Here is a 26,827-nt window from a genome sequence, read left to right on the forward strand (position 1 = left end):
CGAAAAAAAAACAAAACTTTTCGGCCTAAAATTTGAAAAGAATTTGTGGATCTCATCATCTGTGGTACATAATGTCATTTAATGATTCAGAAAACTGGAAGAAAAAAGAGACAAGAATAGAAAGCAGTGCTGAATAGCCAAGATCTTCAGGCCCGGGGGGGCGCTGCATTGAAAACAGAAATGTATCCGCTGTGAGCTTCAGAAAGCCATTATCAGTGAACACAGTGTGTCCCTGCATCCCACAAATGCAATCTAAAACACTGACATGCAAAGACTAAATAAAAAAACTGACTAGATCCAGATCCTCCACTTCTGAGCCTCAAGTCTCTCTGGAAACCGTGGGCCGTGTGTCCCCCGGCCCTAACAGGAGACAGACCAGCTGGTCGGGAACAGAGTTCGCATCAGTGATGGTTCAGAGAATTACTGAATTAGTGCCCACGACATGGGCAACATCTGGTAACATCTGGGAACATACGCTGCCATCCGGATGACGTCTTTTTCGGGGAAGGCGTTGCTTATTTCAGCAAGATGATGCCAAATCACATTAAGTACATATTACAGCAGGATTGCTCCACAGTGTAGGCTGACAGGTGTCCGTTCCACATCTGTCACCTGTATAAAACCCAGCTACCCACTCACATAACACAAAAATACCACAAATGAGACGCCAAACTGTTGGGAGGCTAAAATCCTAAGTTGGACAAGAATGGGAAAACCAAATGTTACACAGAGGACACGAGAAAGCCATTCAGAATAATTTAGTTCGAAACCACAGAGTTTCTTTTGAATGAACACAAAGGATTCGTTTTATTAAATATATCTTTGATGGGGGTTTTTTGTCTCCCTGAAGAAAACTTTTTGAAGAACTTTAAGGAGCAGTTTGCTGTTGGTTTGAATTTTATCACTTGGTTTTGTTCTATATTAAAAAATAAATAAATAAAATTAAGCTAAAAGGGGAAAAACATTTCATTTTCAGAACTATAGCAAGGATTCAATTCATTTTACACCCCAATCTTTTTTCCAGACAAAAACTCCGTGACGACAAAGCAGGAAAGGTGTGCTTGAAATTCTTGCAAAGTCATTAAAAATAAAAAACAAAAATACAACATGTACAGAAGTGTTCACAGCCTTTGCCATGACACTCAGATTGATCCTGTTTCCACTGAAGTTCCTACAGCTTAAATTGGAGTCCACCTGTGATAAATTCAGTTGATTCGACATGATTTGGAAAGGTGCACACCTGGCTATAAAAAGGTCCCATAGTCTACAGTGCATGTCAGAGCACAAAACAAGCCATGAAGTCCAAGGAACTGTCTGTAGACCTCAGAGACAGGATTGTATCGAGGCATAGATCTAGGGAAGGGTACAGAAAGAGCTGATTGCCCGATTGGGGTACCTTATTTGGACCTTATTCAGGGAGGATATCAAGAACAACACCTAAAAGGCACATGACAGCCCACCTGGAGTTTGCCAAAAGGCACCTGAAGGACTTGAAACAACGAGAAACTAGATCCTCTGGTGTGATGAAACAAAGATTGAAGTCTTTGCCCAGTGTCATGTCTGTAGAAAACCAGGCATCACCTGACCAATCCCATCCCTACAGTGAAGTATGGCGGTAGCAGCATCATGCTGAGATGTTATTCAGCAGCAGAAACTGAGGGGTTGAGGGAACAATGAGTGCAGCAATGTACAGGGATGATAACTGCGAAGGTTCCTCTTCCAAGAGGATAACGATGCTGAGCGCATCGCCAAGATAACAAAGCAGTGGCTTTGGGACCACTATGTGAACGTCCTTGAGTGGCCTGCCAGAGCTCGGACTTGAACATCTCTGGAGAGATCTGAAAATAGCTGTGCACTAGTGGTCCCCATCCAACCTGATGGAGGTTCTGCCAAGCTTGTAGCATCACACTCAAAAAGACCTGAGGTTGTAATTGCTGCCAAAGGCACTTCAACAAAGCGTTGAGCAAAGGCTGTGAATATTTATGTACGTGTTCTATTTTTGTTTTGTATTAATACATTTGAAAGAATTGCAAGCAAAGGCTTTTTATTTTGTCATGATGGGTTATTGTGTGGAAAACGATAAGGTGTCAAATGAATTTGATCCATTCTGGAATAAGGCTGTAACGTGACAAATTGTGGAACAAGTGAAGCGCTCTGAATGCTTTCTGGGTGCTCCGTAGGTATGCATGTGTGAGTGAATGGGCTCTCTCATTTCTTTCGGTTACCACTGTGATAAATTGGCAACCTGTCCAGGGTGTATGCTCGGCCCATGACAGCTTGGACAGGCTCCAGCCCACCTGCAAATTTAAATAGGGTAACTGGAAAAAAAATAGATGGATTATATCTGCCTGTATTAATGTCTTTTTAATTTAATTTTTATTCACAGTTTCTAAACAAATTTGAAACCAGTTTATAATTAAACTACTTTGTTAGCATGGCTCTGAACTGTAGTGTTTAACACATCTGCCTCACAAGCAAAAGGTTCCCCTTGTTTGATTTTTTTTTGAAGACACACATTCAAGTCAATTTTATTTATGTAGTGCCAAATCACAACACGTCACCTCAAGGTGTTTTATATTGTAAGCTAAGAGCTTGTAATAACAGAGAAAACAACAATGAGATGACCCTGCTACAAGCACTTGGCGACAGTGGGAAGGAAAAACTCCCTTTTAACAGGAAGAAGAGCCATCGGGGAGAGAAAACGGAAAGAGACACTGTGGAAGAGAGCCAGAGATGAATAATAACTAATGATTGAATGCAAAGTGGCGTATGAAAAACGTTGGATCACAAGCTAATCCAACTCTGGTCTTGGGTATCAAGCCCACACAAATGGGAGGACATCTAGTGTCACCAAATCAAACACGCAACATTGGTCTGCTGCGGTGACAGCCTTGGGGAAATCAGCCAAAAGTCTTGGTCATCGTCTCTGATTGGGAAAAAAGCCCCCAAAACCTACATCTGTGAAGATGTTTTGTGCGGTTAAGTGAGCGTCGAAATCCAACAATATCGCAAAGAAAAAGACAAGACAGCCGACATAATATCTGATGTAAGCTTTACTTTCAAATCCTGTTACATTTAGATCTGGCAAGTTGAACATAAAATAATGCCAAACAAAGAAAAACAAATACAAAACCAAAAAAAAAAAAAAAAAGAAAAAAAAAAAAGTACAAATTATCTATTTACCAGTTATCATCACAACCCTGTACAGCCTTGACAATGGAGTAATAAAAAAAAAAAGCTTTGTACAGCACATACCAATCTTTACCGAGTGCCAAAAGTTAAGATAGTTGAGCCTTTTCTAATCATAAAATACAGCCAAACTTAAAGCTAACTGATTGCAGACAGTGCAGTGTGATGCTAACTAAATGCAACCGAGGGGGAGTTAGTTTGAAACACAATTAAGTGCTAAAGAACTAGAGGACAATGTCATGCATACTCTGAAGTGCTCAAAAAGGTAGTCAAGCATTAAAAAAAAGAAAAAAAGGTCACTGTGCTGCTTACAGTTGGGCAAAATAAAGAGAATAAGTGCTTAAGAGTACTGGGTTTCAAAAGGAGAGAGCCCTGTTGCCTTTTTAAACATTACACTCAAACTAAAGGGGGGAGACAGGGAGGGGGGAGGATGTAAAGAAGTGCAGCCATTCATGATTACGCTGTATTAAAAAGGCAGACATTTTAAAAAGGTGTCAAGAGGAGACATTCTTTTTCTTTTATTATTTATCTCTGTTTTTTTTCCTCTATTGGACCCTGACAATTAGTTTGACTCATTCTCAGAAGTCTCAGGTGGTTTCCTTCCACCAAGTGGCACTAGAGTATAAAAGATAACATAGATAGTACAAGGAAAGTGTGTGTATGTGTGTCTGTGTGTGTGCTGGAGAGATGCTCCCTTTACTCCAGAGACAGCATGCCAGACGTCGACAGAACAAAAAGGAACAAACGGGAATTTAAAAAAGAAGAGGAAGAGGGGGGGAGACAATCGAGGCATCACTCCAGAGCAGGACGTGATGTTAGGATGGAATCCGTCACGAGTTACAATTTGGTCTTGACGATTTACGTTCTCTGTCCAATCGATGCGTTCTTCTTTTTTGTTTTGTTTTTACCTTACATAAGTGAAGTAAAAAAAACCAAAATAAACATGCAACAATATTTCATTTTTAAAAAAAGAAAATGCACAAGTAAAAACAGACACATGGAAATAATAAGGGAAAAAAACCCCTTTACAAATAAGGGATTTTGGCTTAAAGACCACTTAGGAAACACAAACGCGATCGATGACGGGTAAAGCTCTTTTTTTGTGCCGCTCCATTTTGCAAAAAAAACCAAACAAACAAAAAAAAGACTTGTTTTCGAGCATTCTCGCGGATAAATACATAGTCTCATAATCAAAAAGTGCAGCACTGTGCAAAATTGGCTATCACAATTTAGCCTGGGACCTTTAGTTCCCAGGGGGAGCTTGACCTCTACTGTCTAATTCATGCAATTTGTATTCATTTGCTTTCTCTGATTTCACAGAGGCAGACCCTTTTGCACCGCCAGAAACGTCTAAATGTGAAACTAAGGGGTGTTGATTGAGTCATTTCCAGCAACTACTGCCTACTTCACATTATGCTAACTTGGTGGATCTAAGTTTGCACTTAAAAAAAAAGGGGGGGGGGGGGGTAAAATAAAAGGTTTAAGTGCTTTTGGCTTGAAGTGTAACTAAAGTAAGTGCAATTAAAACTCAAAAGGTTGACACGAGGGAAGGAGGCGGGGGGACTAAAAGCAGTACCGTGTCTGCCGGCCTAACAGAGGCCCGGCTTGGCTTCATCGTGGCACCTACAGGAGCTTTGCCTCGTCACGGGCTCTCTATGAACGCTAGTAGAAACGATTTATTATGATGTAAAAGGCTCAGTTAAAAATAAAATAAAGGACAAAAAAATGAGAATAAAAATAAACGAGGACACAGAAAGGCCACCAAACACTAACTTTCCCCGCCTTTACCAGCACTGAAGACGTCTCTTGACTGTTCACACTTCTGTATCGCCTTTTTTTTCTCCATGTACATAAACAAAAATACATTCATTCAAGTCATTTTGGAACAGTTTTTTTTCTTCCTTTTTTTTTGTACACAAAAAAATTACAAAAGCTCCAAAAAGCACCATTGAATCGGCCTGCGGTGACGCCTGCTGCGGGCTAGCTCGCTAGACCCGAGAGCGGGTCACCTCCACAAAACAGTTATCTCATATCTCTTCTAAGTATAGGTGCGTGATACATAGTTCTGCATGTGACGCTGCTCTGACATCGATCCCGTCTCAGGAGAGACGAACGGATGTTTGTAACTTTTTTTTTTTTTTGCAATATTTCATATTTAGATTGATTGATGACAGGTCGGATTTTCCATATTTACATCGTCACAGCTTACATATATTTTTTTCTGAGCTTAGAAATAACTACTAACTCTGAGATGGAATCGATATCAGCCAGCAGCTACGCACAATACCGTTTCACCATTATACAACAAAAAGAAAACAGAAATTTAAAAAATAATAATAATAATAAAAGTAAAAAAAAATTAAAAAAAAGATGGGAAGAGGGGGGGGGCTATAAAACTATGTACAAGATTGATAAATAAGTAAGTGCGTGGTTTGAGGCGTTGCTTTTGAAAAGCATTCCGTTTCATTGGTTCTGTCCACAATTGCACCGCTAACACTTCAAGGATATCTCGAATTTCGCTTCCTAATGACGTCAAAGCTAGTTTGAAACACAGAAACAGGCATGCTATTCCGATGCATAATAGCGATAGACAAAAATGCACTAAAATTGTAGCATTTGCGAGTTTTGTTTTTCGTCTTTTTGTCTCCTCGAAACGACTAACGAAAAATTAGCTATAAAAGTGAGAGTTCCGTCAGGTAATGCAGCTGGGTCCAGGTCATTCAGATGCTTAAAAACAGGGGAAAAAAACAACAAACAAAAACAAAATATTAAAAAAAAACAAAAAACAAAAAAACAGGTAAAGAGAGTAGTAATTGATGCTGAAGTAGTAATAATTCAATTGATAGAACTGATAAGAAAAGCAGCTTTTTTATATATAAATGCATTTTAGCATGTACAGCCTTTTTCTCTTATAAATGTTATTTTTTTCTTTTTTTTTCTCTGGTCCAGCTTATTCTGCTGGTCTGATTGGAAAAAAGGGTTGCTCCCGCCGCAGTGGTCAAGTGTCATTCACACCACCGTCCGAGGAGTGAGGGGAAAGAGCAGGAAGGGGAAGGAGGAGGAAGCGGGGGAGGAGGAGGAGTGGCGGGTGAGGTCAGACAGTCTTGGCCCTCTCCATCAGTCCCAGGTAGGCCAGGAAGGAGTGTTTGTGGGAGGAGGGTGAGGGGAAAGAGCGGGAGGGGGACGCCAAGTTGGAGGAGAAGAGGAGAGGAGACGTGGCCGGCCGCCATCTGGAGTGGAGCTGGGAGTGGAATGTGAAGCGGCTGTCGTGGGTGAACAGGGTGGTGAGGGGGATGAGGTGGGCCCGGTCGCAGTTCCTGTACTGCTCCAACATGTGGCGGGAAGAAGGGAGGAAGAGGGAGGGGCTGCCGCCGTCGCCGGCAACGCTCGCTCCGCTGGGGTCTCTTGGGGTGGCGCCGCCAACGCCGTTGGCGTTAACCAAACCGTGCCGGGGGCCGGCGGGGTCCAGCTGCTGGGACTTGCCCAGCGTGAGCGACAGCGCGACGGACTGAAGCGCCTGAGATGCCGTGAGGCTCATGAGAGGGCTGTTGCTCCCGCTGCCTCCGCTGCTGCTACCACCGCCGCCGCCAAACAGGAAGTTCTCCTGGCTCTTCTGCAACGACGAGCCACCCGGTGACGTCTCCATCGGCAGCTCCTCCCCTACCGCCTCCTCGTCTTCCTCCTCTTCTTCTCCTCCGCCTCCTCCTCCCCCTAAGGCTCCGTCCACCCCCCCCGTTCCCCCGCTCTGGTGTTTCTTGAGGTGGCGGCTGAAGACGAAGGGGTGTGTGGTAGTGAAAGGGCACTCTTGGCAGCCGAAAGTCTGGCGCGGCGCGTGCTTCAGCTTCTTGTGCAGGTTGAGGTTGTCCTTGCGCTTGCAGCTATAAGAGCAGCGGTCGCAGTGGAAGGGCCGCTCGCCCGTGTGCACGCGCACGTGCTCGATGAGCTTATTGGCCGTCTTGGACAAGTAGCCACACTGCTCACACTTGTAGTGGTTGCCCAGGCGGTGCCTGCGCATGTGGGCCTCCAGCGAGGCCTGGTCGGGCCACAGTCCCTGGCAGATGCGGCAGCGGTACTCCATCTTACAGTGCGTCTTAAGGTGGCACTCCATGGCCGCTGGACGATTGGTGGAGTAGATGCAAAAAGGGCACCTGGTTAATGGAAGGAAGGACGGAGGGAGGAAGGGAAGGGGGGCAGGGAGGGAGGACACAACACACAAAAGCAAAAGACAGCTGAAAGGAACATGTATGTCCACAGCCATGTAAGACACCTTGAAACTTAATAACACGAGAATGATGAAGAGGAGGAGGACAGATAAAGGAAAATTGAGTACAATGTACAGTTCTGTGTGCACGTGGTGGTATGTGTGGAAGTTTAATGGTGAAAGAATTGAAGTGACCAGGTATGCATGTGTGAGAGGGGAGGGGAGGGAAAGGAGGAAGGTGAGGCAGTGTGGGGTAGGGGAGATGACAGGCAGGAGAAAAAGATTGGAGCAGTAGGACATGAAGGGAAATGAAGGAATGGAGTGGCACTTACATTTAAATAGCACCTTTCATCTGCTCTGGGCCCCAAAGCGCTTCACAAACCCTGCAGAACAGAATTACCTCAGAAAAACCTCGAAATGGTCAAGGCCCTCTCTCCCTCTCTACACACTCCTACATATACAGAAACACTTTACATTGCTCGAGTGCATACATGTGTGTGTGCGCACACAGGATGGGAGGGGGGAGGGAAGGGTGAAGAAAAAAAAAAGTATTGATCTGGGCTCAAAGGGGGGGTAAGAAAATGCAGGCAATCGAAAAGCAATTTTCCCCGAAGGTTCTTTAACATTTTTCTAGTTGGCTTAATTCTGCCTGCTTTTATTAGTAAATATAAAAGTGGCTTAAAGAAAGTAAGAGTCTGGCAGAAGGTCACATATGCAGATGTTAACAGTAAGGTATACGAGTCGAGCTGGAGCGAATTGAATACGCAGACATCAAAAGAGCTCTGTTCTTCCCGTTTAAAATGTCCTCTATCCAGGTCTATATTATTTGTATACTGTACCATAAAAAATTAATCTGGCTTCAGAAACGTACACCAGACAAACAGTTAAATCATTAAACAAGAAGTCCTTTACATTTAATCGCTCGCACTACAGCTAGCAGCAACGTGTCGAGGTAACGACTAAAAGACGCCGTGCAGGTCTTCGAGCTATGAAGGGGCTTCTTGTGTCATTTTTGCATTCGTATTTTCAGATGAGATAAAAGTCAGTGCAACTCTGTTAAGCAGCTTCCTGTTTTCATTCAGTGAAATGCTACCATTTCCACACATTTATAGCAATGTTGAGAACTTCACTGATGGCTGAACAGAAAAAAAAAAAAAAAAAAAAACTACAAAAAAACAAAAAAATGTACAACACAGGTCTTTCGTGACAAGATGAGGCGGTATTCATAATGATATTCGATGGTTCTGCACATGCACGGGACTGGAGTTGTGTGAGAGACTCGAGAACAAAAACAAAACATGACTCGTGTTGCTTGAAATGAATCTTCACAAAACATCTGCATTTACTTTTTAAGACACATACAGAAGCTTGAATCTTGTATCCAGAGTGGCGTTAACATGGCCGAAGCTAAAGGTGTGTTTAAGTACATTGGTACATTATCAGTGTGTGTGTGTGTGTGTGTGTGTGTGTGTGTGTGTGGGGGGGGGGTGCTGAGGTCAGCAGATGAGTTTTATGTTAGCTTGACAGGCCTGAAATGTCACAAGGACGTGTCACAGTACAACAAAGGCTCCTGTGGGACTGGAGTATGGTGATGGAGAGGGAAGCGTGAGGAGACGAGAGCTGTACACACAGTCGGTGCTAATGGCTCAGTCACACTAGAGGAAAAGTTGGTGGTTGTCCGGTGTTTGCGCTGAATTTCTTCCACATTCGGCAGCTGAGTGCGCAGAACTCTCAGCCTCTCTGTGACCACTTTTGATCGCACAGGTCTCCTAGTGGGAGGCAACCGGTTTGAAAACACTCATGGTCTGAGTGCAGCGACTCTCAGACAGATTGGTGAAGGTTTATAAATAGCTGCTGATTAGTTTATCAACAGACTGCCAACATCTTACAATCAGTCAGAGTCAGTCTGCAACCATGAGCACAACTGGTTGCAGACTGGCTGCATTCCATTATATTCCTATAAAAGCCACAGAAGTCGCAGAGCGCCTATGTCACTTTGTAGTCAAATATTTGTCCTGCGGCAACTACGTCACTATTTGTGGAGATATTTCTGAGGTTCTCGCTGGACTCTGAACGTAAGTAGTTAATATGAAATTCTGTGCATGTAGACGACAACAGATTTGCAATTTAGTTGACTGATTGCTAGATTGAAACGGATAGCCGACCGACTCCAGCCTATTGCCGTTTTATCTCCATCTTGATGTGCCAAAGTTGCTTTGAAGGCAAAACTGACCACAAGCGGTTGCAGACTTAGTCTCTAAAAATTTAACAACTTCAAATTGATTGCGCACAGTCGCAATACTTTTGGTCGCACTGCGGTCTCCGACTGCCGTTTTCTTCTAGTGTGACTGTAGCATAATAAAAACAAGGCTGCTTTATCAGAATACATTAAAAATAACGGAACCATATGCAGTGTGCATGTGTGTTTGTTCACACTGGTATTTAAAGGCTGTTCATTCTTTCCACTGCATGCATTTAGACTGAACAGACTGCGAGTGATTTAGACATTTGTGATTATGGGGTGCCTGTAACGCGCTTGATTATCTTTTAGGGGTGTGCCAACAAATTTTATATAATCAACAGCAGAGTGCACCATGTGTCTGTTATTTTGAGGAGGGAGGGAAGTAGTTTTGTGGAATGCAGGTTTCCTAAGATATTTTTTCCTTGGCATGCCTGTTAGCTGTGGGCAGAGGAACAACAGACCCTGAGGGGAAGCCCGTTTCCATCTCCTTTCCACTCTCCCTTCTGTTCACAACAGCCACTGCAGACCCACAGACCGCTGTCTAATAAGTTGGACTTGCCAAGACAGGCTGTTGAGAAAAACTGAATCAAGTATCATTTCATTTGCTGGCCGCAGATAATAACCATTAAAAGGGAGGTTAGGCGATTAAAGGCATGCGGCCCAAATAATCTTCAAATTAAAAAACGTGTTGGTTACAATCAGCTCTTATTTAAATGAATAATGCTTATATATGCTTGTGCATTTTTTAAAAATGTTGCATTTATAATAAGTTACAAGCACACCCCACGAGGTACTCTAATGAGTGTGTATATACAGTATGTGATTTTTGTGTGTAGTGAATTGAGAGGGGAAGGGAGGGGAAGGACGGGCGGAGTTAGGAACCTCTGTCTGTACTTGCTTTCCTTACTTGAGCCCTCCGGAGGGGACGGTGTGGCACTTCTTGTGCTCCAGCAGCTGCTCGGGCGTCTTGAGGAACTTGTGGCAAACGTCGCACTCAAACATTCGTGTGATGAGGTGGATCTGGAGGTGGCGCTCGTACATGCTGCGCGTCTTGCACACAAAATTGCAGAAGACGCACTCGAAACCTGGAGAGAGAGCAAGAGGAGGAGGAGAACGGTGAGTATTAAGACCGGGTTTGTTTTTTTGTAGAAAGCTGATCTGCATTTGGACGAAATCTCAGAGGTTGCCCATCTGCTAAGGGGAGAGAGAGAGTTCAGATACAGGGAGAGGTCAGGTGTAATAATGCCCTCTTAGGCTGCAGGAATAAAATTCCTCTGCACTTCTGTTCAAGCAAAGGGGCTCACGAGAGACAGATCATGAAAGTGGACGTCCAAGGAGATGCAGCAGCGGCTGTAATATCCTGACTGAGTCCAAAAAAGGGCTCGAGCTCTTTAAAAAACACACGACCCTGCAGTTCTTGCAACAAAATGACCCCTTACCGCTCTGTAACAAAAACCTCTTTCTGTTCTACAGTACAGACAGACTTCAGAACACGGGACATGGTTTTTGTACACAGACTCTCATTTAGAGTAAACTAACCTTCATGGATAAAATCTGCAGAGCATCCAAATAAAAGGAAAAAAAAAAAAAAAACAATTCACAGCATCCTCGATGAGACCACATATGAATACAATTAAGTGAATCAAGTTAGTATGTACTCATTGGCTGTGCTTGGTTGAGAATTAATGAGTGTGTTTTTGAAGGACGGAATCGGTTTGGGGGCGTTGTCCCGTCTTCTTGAGCCCGTCGCCCAGCGTGCACCTTCCTGACCAAAGCATTTAGTCTTAATAGATCTTCAAAAGACAAGGGTAATTATGGAGACGGGATCTCTTTAATACTCACTTTCTCAATCAGAGGAGTACCCTCAAACTGTTTGGCCAAGAGATTTGTTGATCAGTTTGACCCCAGCGAGGTTTCAAAAACATGTCAGTTTTGCTTGTTTGGTCACTTTAAACAACTTTTTCAGAACACCTAAACTCTGATTCTTGCTCATTTAGAAATGAATAATTCAGTTTGTGGAGATTTCAGGGGCTTTGAAAGTGTATTTGGGTGCAACAGTTCCCACAGTCCCTTGCCTTTGTCAGACTTGTCCTCGGTTCCTGATCCCGAGTGGCTTCCGGAGCTGGACTGGCTGCCGGCGGAGGAGGGCGGGGCTAACAGGCTCTTGAGTTCTTCGTTACCGTGGGTGAGGTCTCCGCCCTCCGAGCTGTTGAGCGAGTCGCTGAGGGCCGAGAGGGAGGATGAGGTGCTCTTGGTCTCGCTGAGGGGACTTCTCGAGTTCAGACCTGGACGCCGGAGGGCGGAGCACAGAGAGAAAGAAACGTTTGTTGGTAGGATCTAATAAGCAGGGGAGAGAAACTGCAGGGGCAGTGAAGAGAAAATAAAAATCTACACAATCTGTGAGCGACACATCATCGGTTTCTAGATCCCCATTGTTACGCACACGGACACATACACAAACAGAATGAAAACAGGCAGGCTCGATGGTCCTGAGCTCTGACTGAGGCCCTGCTGCCAGTCCAATCAAGATGCAGTGTGCTTTTATTGATCCCCGTCTGTAAGTCTGCAATTCAGTAGGAAAAGAGAGGGAATAAAGAGCGGAGGGGGCGGCAGGGAGGGAGGGGCGAGGAGCTCGGGTCATGGCCAAAGGAGCTAAGATGGCGGGAGCATCTCAGGGCACAGCTCAACAAAGGGCATTCACTCAGGAGGGAGAGGAAAAGAAAAAAAAGGAGGGAGGAAAAGCCTGCACCGATCCTGAAATGGTTGACCTACCTTTTTAATAACAGCCTAGTACACACACACACACACACACACACACACAAGCATAAAATGTACAGGAATGTGCACATGCAGCGCACATGTGTCTCCCCCCGCCTGGTATCACAAGATGACGAAGCGCCTTCAATCAAATCTAAATATACCAGGGTCATTCACAGCACGGTCTCAGCAGCTTTTAAATACAGCGTGCCTCTGTCTCCTTTGCTGCAGTATTTATCATCTGCTGGCCTTCTCTTATAATATCCCAAAGGCTAATGGCAAAAGATGCAAGCGGGGAGGGAATGCCCTGAGCCACCGAGACTCGACCTTAAAACACACTTAACTGAGAAATATTTAATTTTCTTTCACAGAATAACTTTTCTGTGACTGTCCAGCAACATTTATGATAAAGAGAAATAAAGAGGCAAATTTTCACTCCTCCCTTCTTATGAAATCCCACCCACACAAGCCCCCGCCACCCCCCACTCACTGCAAACTTCACCGGAGGGGGTCGGCTCAAACACCCGGTGAGCTCTCTGCCATCTCGCGCCTGGGTGTGTCCACACATCTGACAGGCTGCTGAGCCCACCCTCTCCGACCACCTGAAGTTTTGACACTTCACCAAAAATGGGCAGGACCTTTGACAAATCATTAAAACATCCCTCACGAAAAAAGGCGGGATGCACGTTTCTACAGTTGAAGTCGCTCGTACCCCCTCCCGCCACCGTTTGTGCGTTTGCCACTGGTGTCCATCTTGTGCGAAGCTGAGATAAATGCCAAGAGACGCTGAGAGACTTAAAAGATGGCCAAAGTGGCATCGTAAACCCAGCTCGTCTCCAAAAGGACCCGAGACCTATTGATTTCCCCCCCCCTCAGGCACGATAAGGGCCAACCTTCTCAGATAAACAAGGCCGCCGTGGCCTCTGAAAGACCCCTCAGCTGTCTGGGCCGGACAATCCCACCCTCCCACCCACACATAAGGAGCAAACACACACACAAACAAGGAGCACTAGCAGAGGAGCACAACGTCAGCAATAAACTGGACAAAGCTGTTTTAGACAAAAACAGTCATATCGACCACCAGAGGTTCAGACCAGCAGCTTTAAAAGTCCAAAGAAGGTCGATTGGAGGAGACTTGTTTATGAAACCCAGCTCTGCCGCTCGTCTTTCCCTCTGTCCTCGGAAATGTGTTTTTATCAAGGGTTACATTAAGATGTTTTTGCTTAAAACAGCCCATAGTGATTTCCTTTAATTACACAAAAGCAGCCCATAAATATTTAAACAGTGGCAGAGTTTATATTGCTGTGATTATGCTTTTTATTTCTCTCAAATTTGATATCTGTTCACAAAACGCACATACACCAGCCAACTCAAATGCTTATTACCGAGCACTTTACCTTTAAGTTGTTCACATACAGACAAGGTGAGCAGAGGAGGAGCCCTACGATTGCCCTGCTCGCCCTATCTGCGCTGCTAAGGGGGGGGAGAGCTCTTTAACCTCACCCGTTGTTTAAATTTAAACTCCATGTGTTGGAGTGCAGAGCCAAAATAATAGAAAATGTGTCACTGTCCAAATACCGCACTGTATTTATATTCTGAGCTGCGACCAAGAGCCACAATGTGTAAGCTACCACCCACTCTTCCATGCGAGAGTAATTTTGAAAATAACTCCATAAATCTCTTTTTCTGCGGGAGCTGAATCGGGTGCTTTTGCAGAACAGGTCTGAGGACCCGCAGAAACAACAGCGAGCGGAAAGGAGATTAAAAGACGCAGAGTGCGGTTAAGTCCCGCCCATATGGGAAAGAGTTCTCCATCGAGTTTACGTGATTCCTCATCTCCTCCTACCTGTGACCGGGAAATCATGTTAGTGTGCCGTTCTGAAACATCTATCGTTTCCTAGAACGCACTGAGAGGAGGCAGGAACGAAGAGAGGAGGCCTGATTGAGGGTGCGCAGATGTATCCTCTGTGGCACCGTTTGCACCCATGACATATTACAGAGGCGTGAGACACAGATAACACCTATACGTTTTACACCAAATTAGGTTTAGGTGTGAAAAAGAAAATATTGTATTTCTTTTAGTTCCTTTCTTTAATATCTGGAGGGGAATATTTAAATCATGCACAAAAACTTTGATTTACTGCCAATTACACCAACATTTCAGATGGAAAAAAGACATGTTTTGCGCTCGATATTCAAAAAAAGACGCAAGTGATTTAGAGCGCAACATCTGTAAATCACCCGTAAAACTAACCACAGGAGTATAGCGCCTTCCCCCCCTTTAGTAAATCTGGCCCATGGTATGAGGAGGACTCTACAACTAAGTCTTCCTCCTTATCCATTAAGTGCATCTATGAGAAGCTTGTTTCTGCTGCTGAAAAGAAATTCATCAATTCAAGTCATTTTTTGCCATTCAGAAGCCAAAAGTGTTTTTTTTTTTTAAATTAAATACAATTAACATCCTAAGATACAAAATAATAAGAAAATAACATGAAATGTTGAGTTATTAAGTTGAAATATAAAAGCTCTTCCTGAACGCCGGTAGTCTCATCTGACATCTGCTATCCAACAGTAGGCTGTGACAGTGTAACAGCGGGCAGGCCATGCATCTCTGCCACATGTCACACAGAACCAGTCGCTTTAAAAATGAGGTTCAGATTCAAGGACGCTTTTTGCCTGGACTCCTTGCATCCTCTTGTGGGTGGGACTAGACGCGAGGAGAGCAGACGAGGAGGGAAACGGTGAAATGTGAATCATTCAAAAAGCTGCGAGTAGCGTGGCAGCAGTATGCTAACACGCAGCTAACATTAGCCTTCCAGCAGCTAATGAGACAGAGCAGGAGGCTGAAACAGTAAAGTCTAATATTTCAGCCTCGCCAGAGGGTGAGCTTTTTCTGTTTAGGAAAAACAGAAAAAAAAAAAAAAAAAGCAAATTGTGTGAATATTTCATGCTTTGCTGATGAGTTGGAGCGTATTTTTTCTTTTTGCAGAACTTTCCTAACATTTTCTTCCATAAACTGATCATCAGCTCACTCCAACAATACACATACAAACAATCAAACAAAAATAAAAATCAAAGACTCTCTCATCAGTGCTGTCACCACCAAAAGTCAGGCCAGCTATCTGTACCTGTGTGCCCAGTGCTGATGTGGTTCCTCATGTCGGTCTCCTCCATGCACACATAGTCACAGACGCTGCAGCAGAGCGAGAACATCCACTGCTCCTTGTCCACATGGAGCGACATGTGGCTGACAAACTGGGCATTCAGCTCCGTCTGGAAACCACACACATGGCAGCTGGACAGAGAACAGAGAGGAAGAAGGAGGAAGAGGGTGAGAATGAGAGGAGGCCGACGGGCCGCTTCAGTGTTAGATTTTCCCTGCAAGAACTGCCAAATGGTATGTTGTAGCTACATTCCTCTCAACGTGATAAAGACTGCTGAAGATAACATACAATTCAGAAATAGTGCAACTGACCTATTTTAAAAGACATTGGACACATTAAAGTGTCCAGTTACACCTTGGAAATTCATCCAGTTAGATTTTTTTGCAGACATTTACAGAAAGAAGAGATGATTAGCTAAGTTCTGTTTGTTCAACCAAGCTGCTCACAAATCAAAATCCAAGCTGTTTTACCAGAACAGAGTAGCTGTTTATTTTTAAATATATATAATAAAAACCCCACAATTGAGTTTATTTGTTTGTTGTCCTCCAAAAAAGCCACACCACTCTTTATGCTAAGCTACAGTACTTTATGTTTTGCTTCCAAGGAACAAGACCTATTTTAATTTATTTTAAAGTGTTGTTGTGCAATAGCAAAAAAACAAATTAATTAATTAGAAAAAGGGCACCTAACTGAAGGGATGAACCAATTTTAAATACTTGATTCAGGTCCTAACTAGCAGCGTGTCACACAAATAGCTGATTCTACAAAAATGCAAAAAAGACCATTTTTATACCAACAAGATGATTCCCCAAAAGCTTGATTCTTGATTTGGTGTCCAGTATGTCCTTAATTTTTTTTTTTTACAAAACTGGACAAGGAGGAGAAAAGAAGATAGCAGGGCTAACAAACAAAACAAATCAAATAAAAACTATCAATCATAAATTGATTTATGGACAGCAATTTTAGACATCCTTAAAAGATCCAGAAAAAATAGAAAAACAAACAAAAACAGCAAAGACCCGACACAGGACCAGACAGATGCATCTGGCTCTTTAGCTGATATCCATCTACTGTTCACTGAAGCTCCATCACAAATGGTCTCAGTGGAAGGTTGGCTGTCAAGAAGTCATTCTTAAGGAAGAGAAAAAGCTGAAGTGTTCCACATTAAACACGAATTGGACTGAAAAATACAACAAGTGAGTGCCTACAGTCATCTGTAAAACACCGTGGACACTGTGTCATGGTTTGGGGCTGGATTTCAGCCAGGGTTGTTGGGGGTCTTGTGAAAAATGACGGAATTATGAGCACAGGAAAGTGTCCAGCATCCTGGATTTAAAAACAAAACACAAACACACATGCAGTGGAACACCATCAGTCATAGATTGGCCTCCCCAGAGCCCAGAACGCGACATTATTGAAGCAGGGTGGGATCATCTTGACAGAGAAAAGAACAAAAGGCAGCCAACATCCAGAGAAGAGCTTTGATTATCCTTCAAGAAACCTGGAGAACTAATCCTGAAGACTACTTAAAGAAGTCAGAGGAAAACCTGCTAAGAGAGTTCAGGCTGTTTTGAAGAATAAAGGTGGTCACACCAAATGTTGACTTTCTCAAGCTTGTTAGAATTTCAAACTCTGTTTTGTTTTTTTATACTGTATTTCCATGTATCGCTAACATATTTCTGCAACACTCATTTCTCAGCTTCCCAGCAAAACATAAGGAAATGTGGGACTTTTGCACAACTGTTCACTGGGTCTTGGTTCATGTGAAAAGCACAGACACAAGAGCAGATCTACTTCATCTCCTCATCTGAACCTTTAGCAAGAAGGCGAACGAGCATGTTTCAGATAAAATGAAAACAAACCTTTAACATGTAGCAGTGGCAGAGAGAGGGTGTAATTGTGCATCAGAGAAATAAATATATATATATATTTTTTTTTTTTGAAAAGCCTAAATCCACTATGGGGTACTGGCTTGAGATGTCCTCAGCAGGTGTGGTGGTAACACGTGGTCCTACCTGTAGTAGTACGGGCAGTTCTTGCGCTCGGTGGAGTCAGCTGTAACAGCGCTGACAATCTGCTCAGCATCTGTGTTGACCAGCTTGACAGAGTGGATGGTCAGGTGCTGATTGAGGTTAGCCCTGCACTTGGCTGCATAAGGACACAGGTGACACTTGTACTTCCTCTCTTCTGCAAGGAAAGACACACACACAGACACACACGACCCTGGGTTACTGTAAACATCACCTCAGATGATATTTCATTAAGTTGCGCTCAGCCTCCGAGCTTTTAAAGCAAGCCTAAACCTAATTACTTAACGCTTAACCCTGCCTCACCTTCGCCCGACCCCAACTGTAAACCTGATCCCCAGATTTCTGGGAAAAACATGTAGATACCACAAGATGTTTTAACAAAACAAAACAAAACAAAACAAACAAACAAACAAACAAAAAAAAAACAACAGGCACACATGAACATCATCTCCCAATAATTTGCGAGCGCTATGAAATCCACGCAAAAACACACTTCTCTTTATCTGAAAACAAATTAACATAACAGCACATCCAGCTCAAACACACACATGCTTACACAAAGACACGCGCGCGCACACACACATACGCCATTTGCCCCAAGGACACGAAGCCAGGCAACCTTTATGTCGCCGGGGAAACCAAAAAGACCATCACACTGACATATGCCCCTGCTTCTGCTCTCCGTGGTGTGGCCAAGCTGTTCACAGCCAACACTCTCAGATGGTGAGCGTGCATGTCGTGCAGTGTGTGCACGCTAAATGTGAGAGCATGTCCAATTGTGTGGGGGCATTTTGTACACTAGTCTCCATTTGTGCACTTTGTGTGTGTATAGTTATTTGTTACTAATCCTGAACAGACAAAAACTTTACAAACAGGAGAATCATTTTATTTATTTATTAATTCATTTTTAACCAATAAGGAATGAGGAGAGTGGAGAGTTGTGGAAGACGGCGATGGGGTAGAATGAATCGATGGGGTGCAAAGGCGGGCCGAGTCTGAAAAACACAGGGTAATCAGGACACAAGGGAGTGAGGCAGACTCCCAGAGAGAAAGTGAAAGAGCTAACCAATCGTAGCAGTATCAGAATTACTGGGGTGTGGGTGTGTGTGTGTATACTCCGTGGCATCCTTCTAGCTGGGTAATTAGACGGGCAGTTTTCCCAGTGAGACTAATCATGGTAGTAATCTCTTTAAAGGAAGGGTAATCTAGTCTAGTCAACCTTATTTATTTACTGTGGGCAGCATCAACAACACAGGTGAATACCTAATGCCTGCACTTGAACGGAGAAGACGTCACAGCATGCTGGCGGTGACTTACCTGTGTGCAGGGAGAGGTGTCTAGAAAGGGTCTGCTGTCGACCAAACACCTTGCCACAAATGGGACAGGGGAAGAGCTGTTCGTTTAATCTCCACTGGGCGATCCCATTTCCCAGCTCTCCGTCATCCTTTTCCGAGTCTAGAACACACACGTGCACACACACGGAGAAAACCGTTCCCATCATTTGCTGCCAGCTACAGAAACGACTGCAGACTGCTGTAACTCAGCCAAAGTTACTTACGCTCTACATGCACTGCTGTGCTAAGTGAGCTTCTACTAACCACAGTGTTCTCTGGATTATTGGGTAACCTTTGCTTTCCTCGTCTGTTTTAAGCATTTTCTTTTTATTCAATAATCTATTGTCAGGTGGGATATGAGGCTTCAACATTAGCCCGCTACGATGCCCCAGTTACTTCCCTCCTCAGACCAGTAACGCAGCTTTATCGAGGCGCACTCGTCCGTTCATATGTTCGTTGAGAAATATTTTCACATTTGAAGAAATCTGCTTCTTTGCTTTCTTTGAGGACAGGATCTAATAATTATTGACCTAGCAGCCAGGCCGTTTTTTTTTTCACAGGACAGGCAGAAAGTAATAACAGCAGCCCAGCAGGATAAACAGCAGCAGTAAAAGGACATCTTGCGTGTACACTGTAATTTTCATACTTATTAGTGAATTTAAATATGTAAGGTTTATTTTTGAACTGTGGACAGAACAATGCCAGCCATTTTTTGCCCTCCTGCATCCAGCTGACATAATCTAAGCCGTCCTGAAATTTACCCTGATGAGCCAAAACATTATTCTCACTCCACAGTGAAACAAACAATGTTGGATATTTCATAACAGCAGCATGTGTCATGGTCAGAGATATATTAAACCTTTAGGGAAAGGCTGGTTCTGCAGGTCAATTTACTGAATGCAGGAAACATGATCTGGTGCACTGAATTATCCTTATAATTGCATATTTGAAAGTGAATATCCAGACTGCGGTACAGGAAGCTTTTTGAATGCAGTTTGTAGTAACAACTACATCTGAGCAAAATTCTTGGCCCATATATTCTCTGGGTACAGCAGCAGCTCCAAAACATGGCCCATGTCCCTAAGGGTCATCAGATAAGAGTCAAAGTTTCTCAGCTTTAACAGTGACCAAGTGACCATGGCACGACAACTGGGTTTAAAAAAAAAATAAAAAAATCTCTTGACAGCTTAAAGTATAATGTTGACAGGCTTTTAATAAAATTTAATTCAATGCAATTTGATTTATATAGCTCCAAATAACAAAAACAGTTGCCTCAAGGTGCTTTAAAGGGGACACGCTTGAACAAGACTCAGCCGAGTCCAACAATGCGCGCTCCAACTCAAACGTCTTACACTGGCTCCCTGTTAAATCCAGAATTTAATTTAAAATCCTTCTCCTCACATATAAAGTCTTGAAAAATCAGGCGCTGTCATATCTTAAAGACTTATCCTAACAGAGCTCTTTGCTCTCAGACCTTCAGCTTGGTTGTAATTCAAAGAGTTTTTGAAAGTAAAATGGGAGGCAGAGCCTTCAGCTATCAGGCCACTTGCCTGTAGAACCAACTCCCAGGGTGGATTTGGGAGACAGACACCCTCTCTACTTGTAGGATTAGGCTTAAAAGTTTCCTTTTTGATAAAGCTTATAGGTCTGGATAGTTATGCTGCAATAAGCTTATGCTCTAACCAGATGTGCAGGATAGCCGTCACAGAGCCTGGTTCTGCTGAAGGTTCCTTCCTGTTAAAAATACGTTTTTTCTTCCCACTGTTGCCAAATGTTCGCTCATGGGGTTTTTTTCTCCATAATACTGTAGGGTCTTTACCTTACAGTGTAAAGCACTTGAGGCAAATGTTAAGAATTGGCACAATATAAATAAACTTGAATTGAATTAAAAGGATTTGCTGCAACCATCTTGGGACCAGATACTACACGACACTTACAGCATGCAAAAGGTGTGTTAAGCAGGGGTGGTCATAGTATTTGGCTCTTAAAAGGGTACATAAACATTTTCTAATCTAATGTAATAATTTCACATAGTTTCACATTCATAAAGGTGCCTGTGTGTGCCTACCCATCACCCACCAGGACAAGAAACGGGGCAAATGAAACAGAATGGTGACATGTTTTGTTAGTTCCTTCTTTACGAATGCATTTTAATTATAATCTGCGTTCACGTTTTTGATGATTGTAAGGTAAAATCTGTTCGACAGCCAAAAGCTTGAAAGGTAAAAAAGGCTTGTTTGAGAAAATATGCCCCATAATCAAAACATTTTCAGGCATATAAATATGAAAAAGTCTTAATTCCCTTCGTCTGAACAGCAGACGACTGATACACCGCGGGCTAATTTGCTAACCCACGAGAGTGAAACCTGTCTGCCACCATTTGACAGATGCTCATTGTTTAGCCTGCAGGTGGGATGCAGTCTAAATGCATTCTTAATGTCAACAGCAAGCACAAGTCCTTTGCTCTGAAGCCTGCAGCACAAGCACACCACTGTAACTCTCCTCGCTGTATTTCACCTCTTTCATTTGGGAGAGGATGGAAGGAAAGACATAAAAAGAATAACACTGAGAATTTTCACTTGCTTTGACAGACGCTGAAGAATAGAAGTTACAGCTTTGAACTAACCCCCACCATATGAATAGAGCAAGGAGTAATTCACGAGCGCAAAAGCATGTACCCCATTGTGGTGTACAACTACCATGAATGAAGGCAGAAATTTTATTTACAAATGTCTATGCTGTTCAGGGAACAGGCTACACAGGTAGCCTTGGCCAAAACCTTTCTATGTGCAAGACATTAAAAGGTGAAAAAGGCATCTTTAAAAATTCTTTAGTCTCTCTTTTTTAAAATGACGATAAAGAAAAGGAAAAAATGCTGCTCATTCCTCCCACTAGCTCAGAGTTAGATTCTTTGCAGATGGAAATCAGTGCACTTCAGTCCACTGTTGATATTTAACAACTGCTCGCTATCACTTTTTTTATTTTTTTTTTATTTTTTTAAAGGCTGTCCTAAAACATACCGTCTAGCCAGCCGATGAGCTACTCGTGTGGGTTTGAATACCACAATGAGGGAAAAAAAGCAAAGATTGTTTTGTGGCATTTTGGGGGCATGTTTAGTGGCAACTGGTAAAGAACAGATGTTGGTGTGAAAGGACATTTCACTGCTGCTGCAGTGACTCACACAGCTTCACGCATTTAAAAATCGCCTCTCTAGCCTCCATATGCAAACTACTGAATTTATCTAGCATATCTTTGTTCATGTTCTGTCATCTGCGTCACACCGTCTCCTCGCAGAGTTTCGGAACTGTCAAAGCAAGATCACGCACAGTCAGCTCGACTTTTCTGCAGAGAATCCAGACAATAGATGCATCCAGACAACAGATACAGAATTCTATCAAAACAATTACTTTTCTTATAAAACTTGATTCAAGCCAAAAAAAAAATTCTCCTACCTTGAACCACTCGTGAAATAACAATTTGACAGTATTTCTAAGGAAGTGTTCAAGATTCAAGGAGTTGACTACAGATTGAGTTTCTTGATTCATCCAGATCGTTTTTAAACTGGAGGTCAAACTGTCTGAATGAACATTTAAATTGATTAACATGCAGAAATGTCAAATATCCTCTGGTAGGAAAGTTCTGGATTGCTGATCAGACAATGTGAAAACATCCGAAAATGTCGCTTTGGGTTTGGGACTGCAAGTAAAAAATAGATTAAAAGAACAGTCTGGAACTCGTTTGGACCTTTAAAAAAAAAAAAAAAAAAAAACTAATTTGAAACAGAATTAAAGGCAAGGTGTCACATGTTGAAACAACATGAAACCCATTGTGAATTTAATTACCTTTAATCAATTTTAAAAAAAGAAAAAAAAAAGGGGAGAACATGTGTAATCATACTTGTTTCCCGTTCACCGCTCTGCTACAGAGAAGGATGAACGAGGCTGGAATACGATGGTAAATGCATGCAGGCCGGTGTCAAGCAACACCTACCATTAGTGACGTTAATAACGAGTGACTTTGTGTTTCTTCACACGCATAAACACAGTAAAAGTCCTCAAGGTGACATCCTGCATTAGCTGGAATCTACCTGCATCTATCGGTTTTTAAACTCATTCGCAGTTTGTGACCTATTGTACAAATCCTAATCTTTATTATGTCTTAAAGCTAAAGTATACCCCATGAAAGCATTAACTTGTCCTGACTCACACAAGTGAGACTCGGGGATGGTTTTGGTCACACAGAGTGATGAGAATCCAGACAGCAGAGGCTCAAGGCCATGACCCGGCATACACACTGATGATTAAGCCAATTAGGGTGTAGGGGCCTTCAAGTGGTTAATGGTTTAATTAGTGCTATTAGAGCAGAAGAGAGGGACGCAAACAAGAAATGAAGGATTGTGTTAAACCCCAGACTGGAGGGAGGAGACAGCGAACTCCTCAAGTCACACTGGTATCACACTAACTCCTACTCATTTATTCTCTCTTTCTTGCTTAAAGGGAAATGCTCACACTTTTCAGCTTCATCTCTGCATGATAGCTGCTCCATTAGCTGCTTCATAATGGAGAGCATTTTTGTGCTACAGACGCTCTGCTGAAGCCGTTATGTCGCCTGTTATGCAGTTCACAGTCTGGTTTTAAGTTCTTTTATGGATTTTTTTTGTTTGTTTTTTCCAGGGGGTGGACGGACAAATTAAAGTGTAGTTTGTAGATGACAACAATAGTGCAGCCATTAAAAAATAAAAAATAAAAAAAATACTGGAACAATTTCATTTTGATTTTTGGTGTAATTTTGAATCCGGTCTTTTGTCCGTCATGATTTTCAACTTGATTATTTCAAGTGTGCTTTAGCGTAGTCCTTAATTTTTGAACACTATATATTAAGCCGGAGGATCTATACTGATTAAAAATGATCAAGTGAAATTTCAACTGGTTTGGATAAACTGCACGCACGCACACGTGAAATTGAAAATGCAGGTTTTCATAGAAGAATCGTTATCTTACACTGACATCAAATAAGATATCAACTAGCTGTTTAAAGGCTCAGTCACCTACTTACAAGTCTGGATAATGACTTTGGATTGCAAGGCGACTGCATGGGTCGCCTGGTGAGAGGCAACCTGTATCAAACAGCTGTGGTCAACTTGAACTGGATGCAATAACTCAGATTGGAGGTTTGCAAGTAACTTCCTTTTAATTTCTAAACGCAGACAGATTGCGAACATGTTGCAATTAATCTGAATCAGACTGCACGCTCAGGCGCAACTCATCTTCTTCCAACAGAGGGAATCGACTCAGCTGGTTATATTCCTATATAAGTAAGGTTGCAGAGTGCAGGTATCATTTTGCAGTTAAGTCGCCATCTTGTAGCAAGTACATCACTGTCTATGGAGGAATTTCTGTTTCAAACCTATGATGTGTAAGCGGTTAACCTGAGTTTGTGTATGTACATGCAACAGTTTTGTGATTTTTATTTTTTGTGTGTCTATTACAGTTAAAGGCTGTATTACAGTTTGCAATTGGATATAAGAGCTGGTTTGACCTCATTCAATTTTAACCTGAGAGCTGCCTCGGTTTTATTTGCAGTTTTGATGCAACAAAGTTGCTCTGAAGATGACAACTGACAGCGAGCCGTCACAGACTCGGCCCCCATCTTTGAAGCAACCACGCGGTCTCTAACCACTGTTTCCCAATAGTGTGACCGGACCATAGTATGTCTAAATCGAATGTTAAAGGAAACTTTGAAGTTGGGATCTACAAACAGAATAAGTCCATCTTCAAAAAACAAACAAACAAACAAACAAACAAACAAACAAAACCAACCTAATTTTGGAATTTTAGCTGTTGATTGGATCAGATTAAACACTCAAATTAAAAAATAAATTAAAAAAATTATTAAAATTTAAGACCAAGTCATGTGAATAACAAACAAAAGAATTAAAGACATTTGTTCATACTGGTAAGGTGTCATTTTCTGCTCATTGGTTTTTACATATTTTTATAGGGAAAAACCCCAAAAGAACCAAAATTTGAGGAATTTTATGAAAAGACTAAATTAAAACAGAAAACTTTACATCTCTGGTATTTAGTGAAACTCTCTGACTGTGGGCAAACGAAAGACTTAAAAAAACAAAACAAAAACACACTGATCACCTTTTATAAGTTGCGGCACATCTTTTCTTTTTGTCTTCTCATGGCCACAGCAGCTGAATGGCAGCATTTTTCCAGGAAAATACTGTCTTCCCCTATACACTTCTATTTATAACTTACATTATAAAAGTTATTTGTATTAAACAAAGTGGAGTCCAGTGGAATGTATAATCATTATATTACACAGGAGTGCTAAACAAAGACTCGAGGTATGCCTTTGACAGCTGACGCAGGATCAAAACCGCACAGTGACATCTGCGCTATAAAGGAAAGGTGGCACAAAGTGGCAGGGAAAAGATGGCAGTTCACCGACCAATGAACTGAAAATATGTTTAAAGGTCTGCCTCCCTACAGCTGCGGTGGGCAAACTTACCGATCGAAGGCAATGGAGACGCAATAAAACGCGGACACAATGAATGAGGGAGGAAAGAGAAATGGTACAACTGTAAAAGAAAGAAAAAAAACAGAGAGAGAGAGAGAAAAGGCAGCAGAGGCTGAATGTGAAGCTTAAACACACAAGGGAAAGGGGGAGGTGGGCTGGGCGAATTAACTTTCAGGACACTCTTGACACCCAGAAGCCAATCAGATTTTCATTAACTGGCAGAGGGACAGGCAAAGCTGGCACAAGCTAATTAACCTCTGGATCTCTTACTGCCAAAGGAACAAGGAGGGAAGTTCTGAGATGCCAGGAAAGAGGGGAAGAGAGGGGATGCCCTGAGCAGAGCCTTCAGGTTGGGGAAATGTGCGAGAGTTCAGAAGGGCCTGAAGCAGCTCTATATATGAAAAGGTGAGAGGAGTGGTTTAACCACAGTGTGTGTGTGTGTGTGTGTGTGTGTGTGTGAGAGTGTGTGTGTGCTGTATTCACACGAAGAGTATTAATCTGTGGACATACTGTATATTGTAAGAAAGCAGGTAATGAGCAACTCCACATTATCAATTATTTCCCGAAGCTGTAGCGGGAACAACATGAAGACTTGGAACCTTTAAAGACCATGAATGATGCAGCGATACCGAGTCCTGGCAGTTAATTAAGTCTCATATTTTGTCGAGCTGCGGAGGACTTTTTTTAGTCCAGTTTCTCTCGTAACAAAACACAAAGACACCCGATCAATTCGCTGATTTTTTTTTTTTTTAGCTGAGGCCACAATGATTTTCATTCTCGATCAATAAGCAAATTACTTTTCTTTATGTGATCAATTATTTAAATTCCATATAAATTATCATTTTTAAATTTGTCTTTAGGTCCAATTGAAAACACTAGAACTCGAATCCCGCATCTTTAACTTTTATCTACATGTCCGTGTTTCCCCGTGATGATGTTGGCCCAAAGTGTGTGTCGGTAACGTGTCTCACCGTTGAATGGTACCCTGGTAGAGGAGCTGGCCTCTGCGGGCGAAGTGCTCTTGGAGCGCGAGTTAAAGGGTGATTGTCTGAAGCACTCGTCCAGAAATGGACTGAAATGGAGAGACATGAAATAAATCACACAGCCTACTTACACGGCCATCAAACCAACCCAATATTCAAGCCATGTAATTACTGATCAGACATTGAACAAAAACACGTGTATTTACAGTCTATTTACAGACTTACCTGTTTATCCCCACCATGTTACTGTCTTTGTGGTTGTTGGCTTTGCTGACTTTTTCTGGAGAGAAAAACAATAAACCATACGTTTAGATATCTTTTCTGTCAAACCACTGTGCTCAAATTTGAGGGACCGGTGACAAGCTGTCCATTTAGGCTCAGTGTTAGTCGGCAAGTTTC

The 26,827-nt window shown here is 42.6% G+C and overlaps 1 protein-coding gene across 2 annotated transcripts in view; it reads right to left on the minus strand.

The window, feature by feature from the left end:
- Window positions 1-5,316: 5,316 nt before the first annotated feature.
- Window positions 5,317-26,827, minus strand: part of znf827 (zinc finger protein 827) — an 83,691-nt gene continuing 62,180 nt past the window's right edge. For both annotated transcript variants that reach the window (XM_026171344.1, XM_026171342.1), the window contains exons 7-14: window positions 26,654-26,708; window positions 26,417-26,517; window positions 18,901-19,038; window positions 17,569-17,740; window positions 15,518-15,684; window positions 11,708-11,917; window positions 10,540-10,717; window positions 5,317-7,337 (exon numbers count right to left, since the gene is read on the minus strand). In XM_026171344.1, the coding sequence (XP_026027129.1) occupies window positions 6,284-7,337; window positions 10,540-10,717; window positions 11,708-11,917; window positions 15,518-15,684; window positions 17,569-17,740; window positions 18,901-19,038; window positions 26,417-26,517; window positions 26,654-26,708 (2,075 nt within the window). In that variant the 3' untranslated portion in view covers window positions 5,317-6,283. The remainder of the gene's footprint in view (window positions 7,338-10,539; window positions 10,718-11,707; window positions 11,918-15,517; window positions 15,685-17,568; window positions 17,741-18,900; window positions 19,039-26,416; window positions 26,518-26,653; window positions 26,709-26,827) is intronic.

The sequence above is a fragment of the Astatotilapia calliptera genome, chromosome 6 (genome assembly GCF_900246225.1).
Source record: "Astatotilapia calliptera chromosome 6, fAstCal1.2, whole genome shotgun sequence".
NCBI classification, from domain to species: Eukaryota; Metazoa; Chordata; class Actinopteri; order Cichliformes; family Cichlidae; genus Astatotilapia; species Astatotilapia calliptera.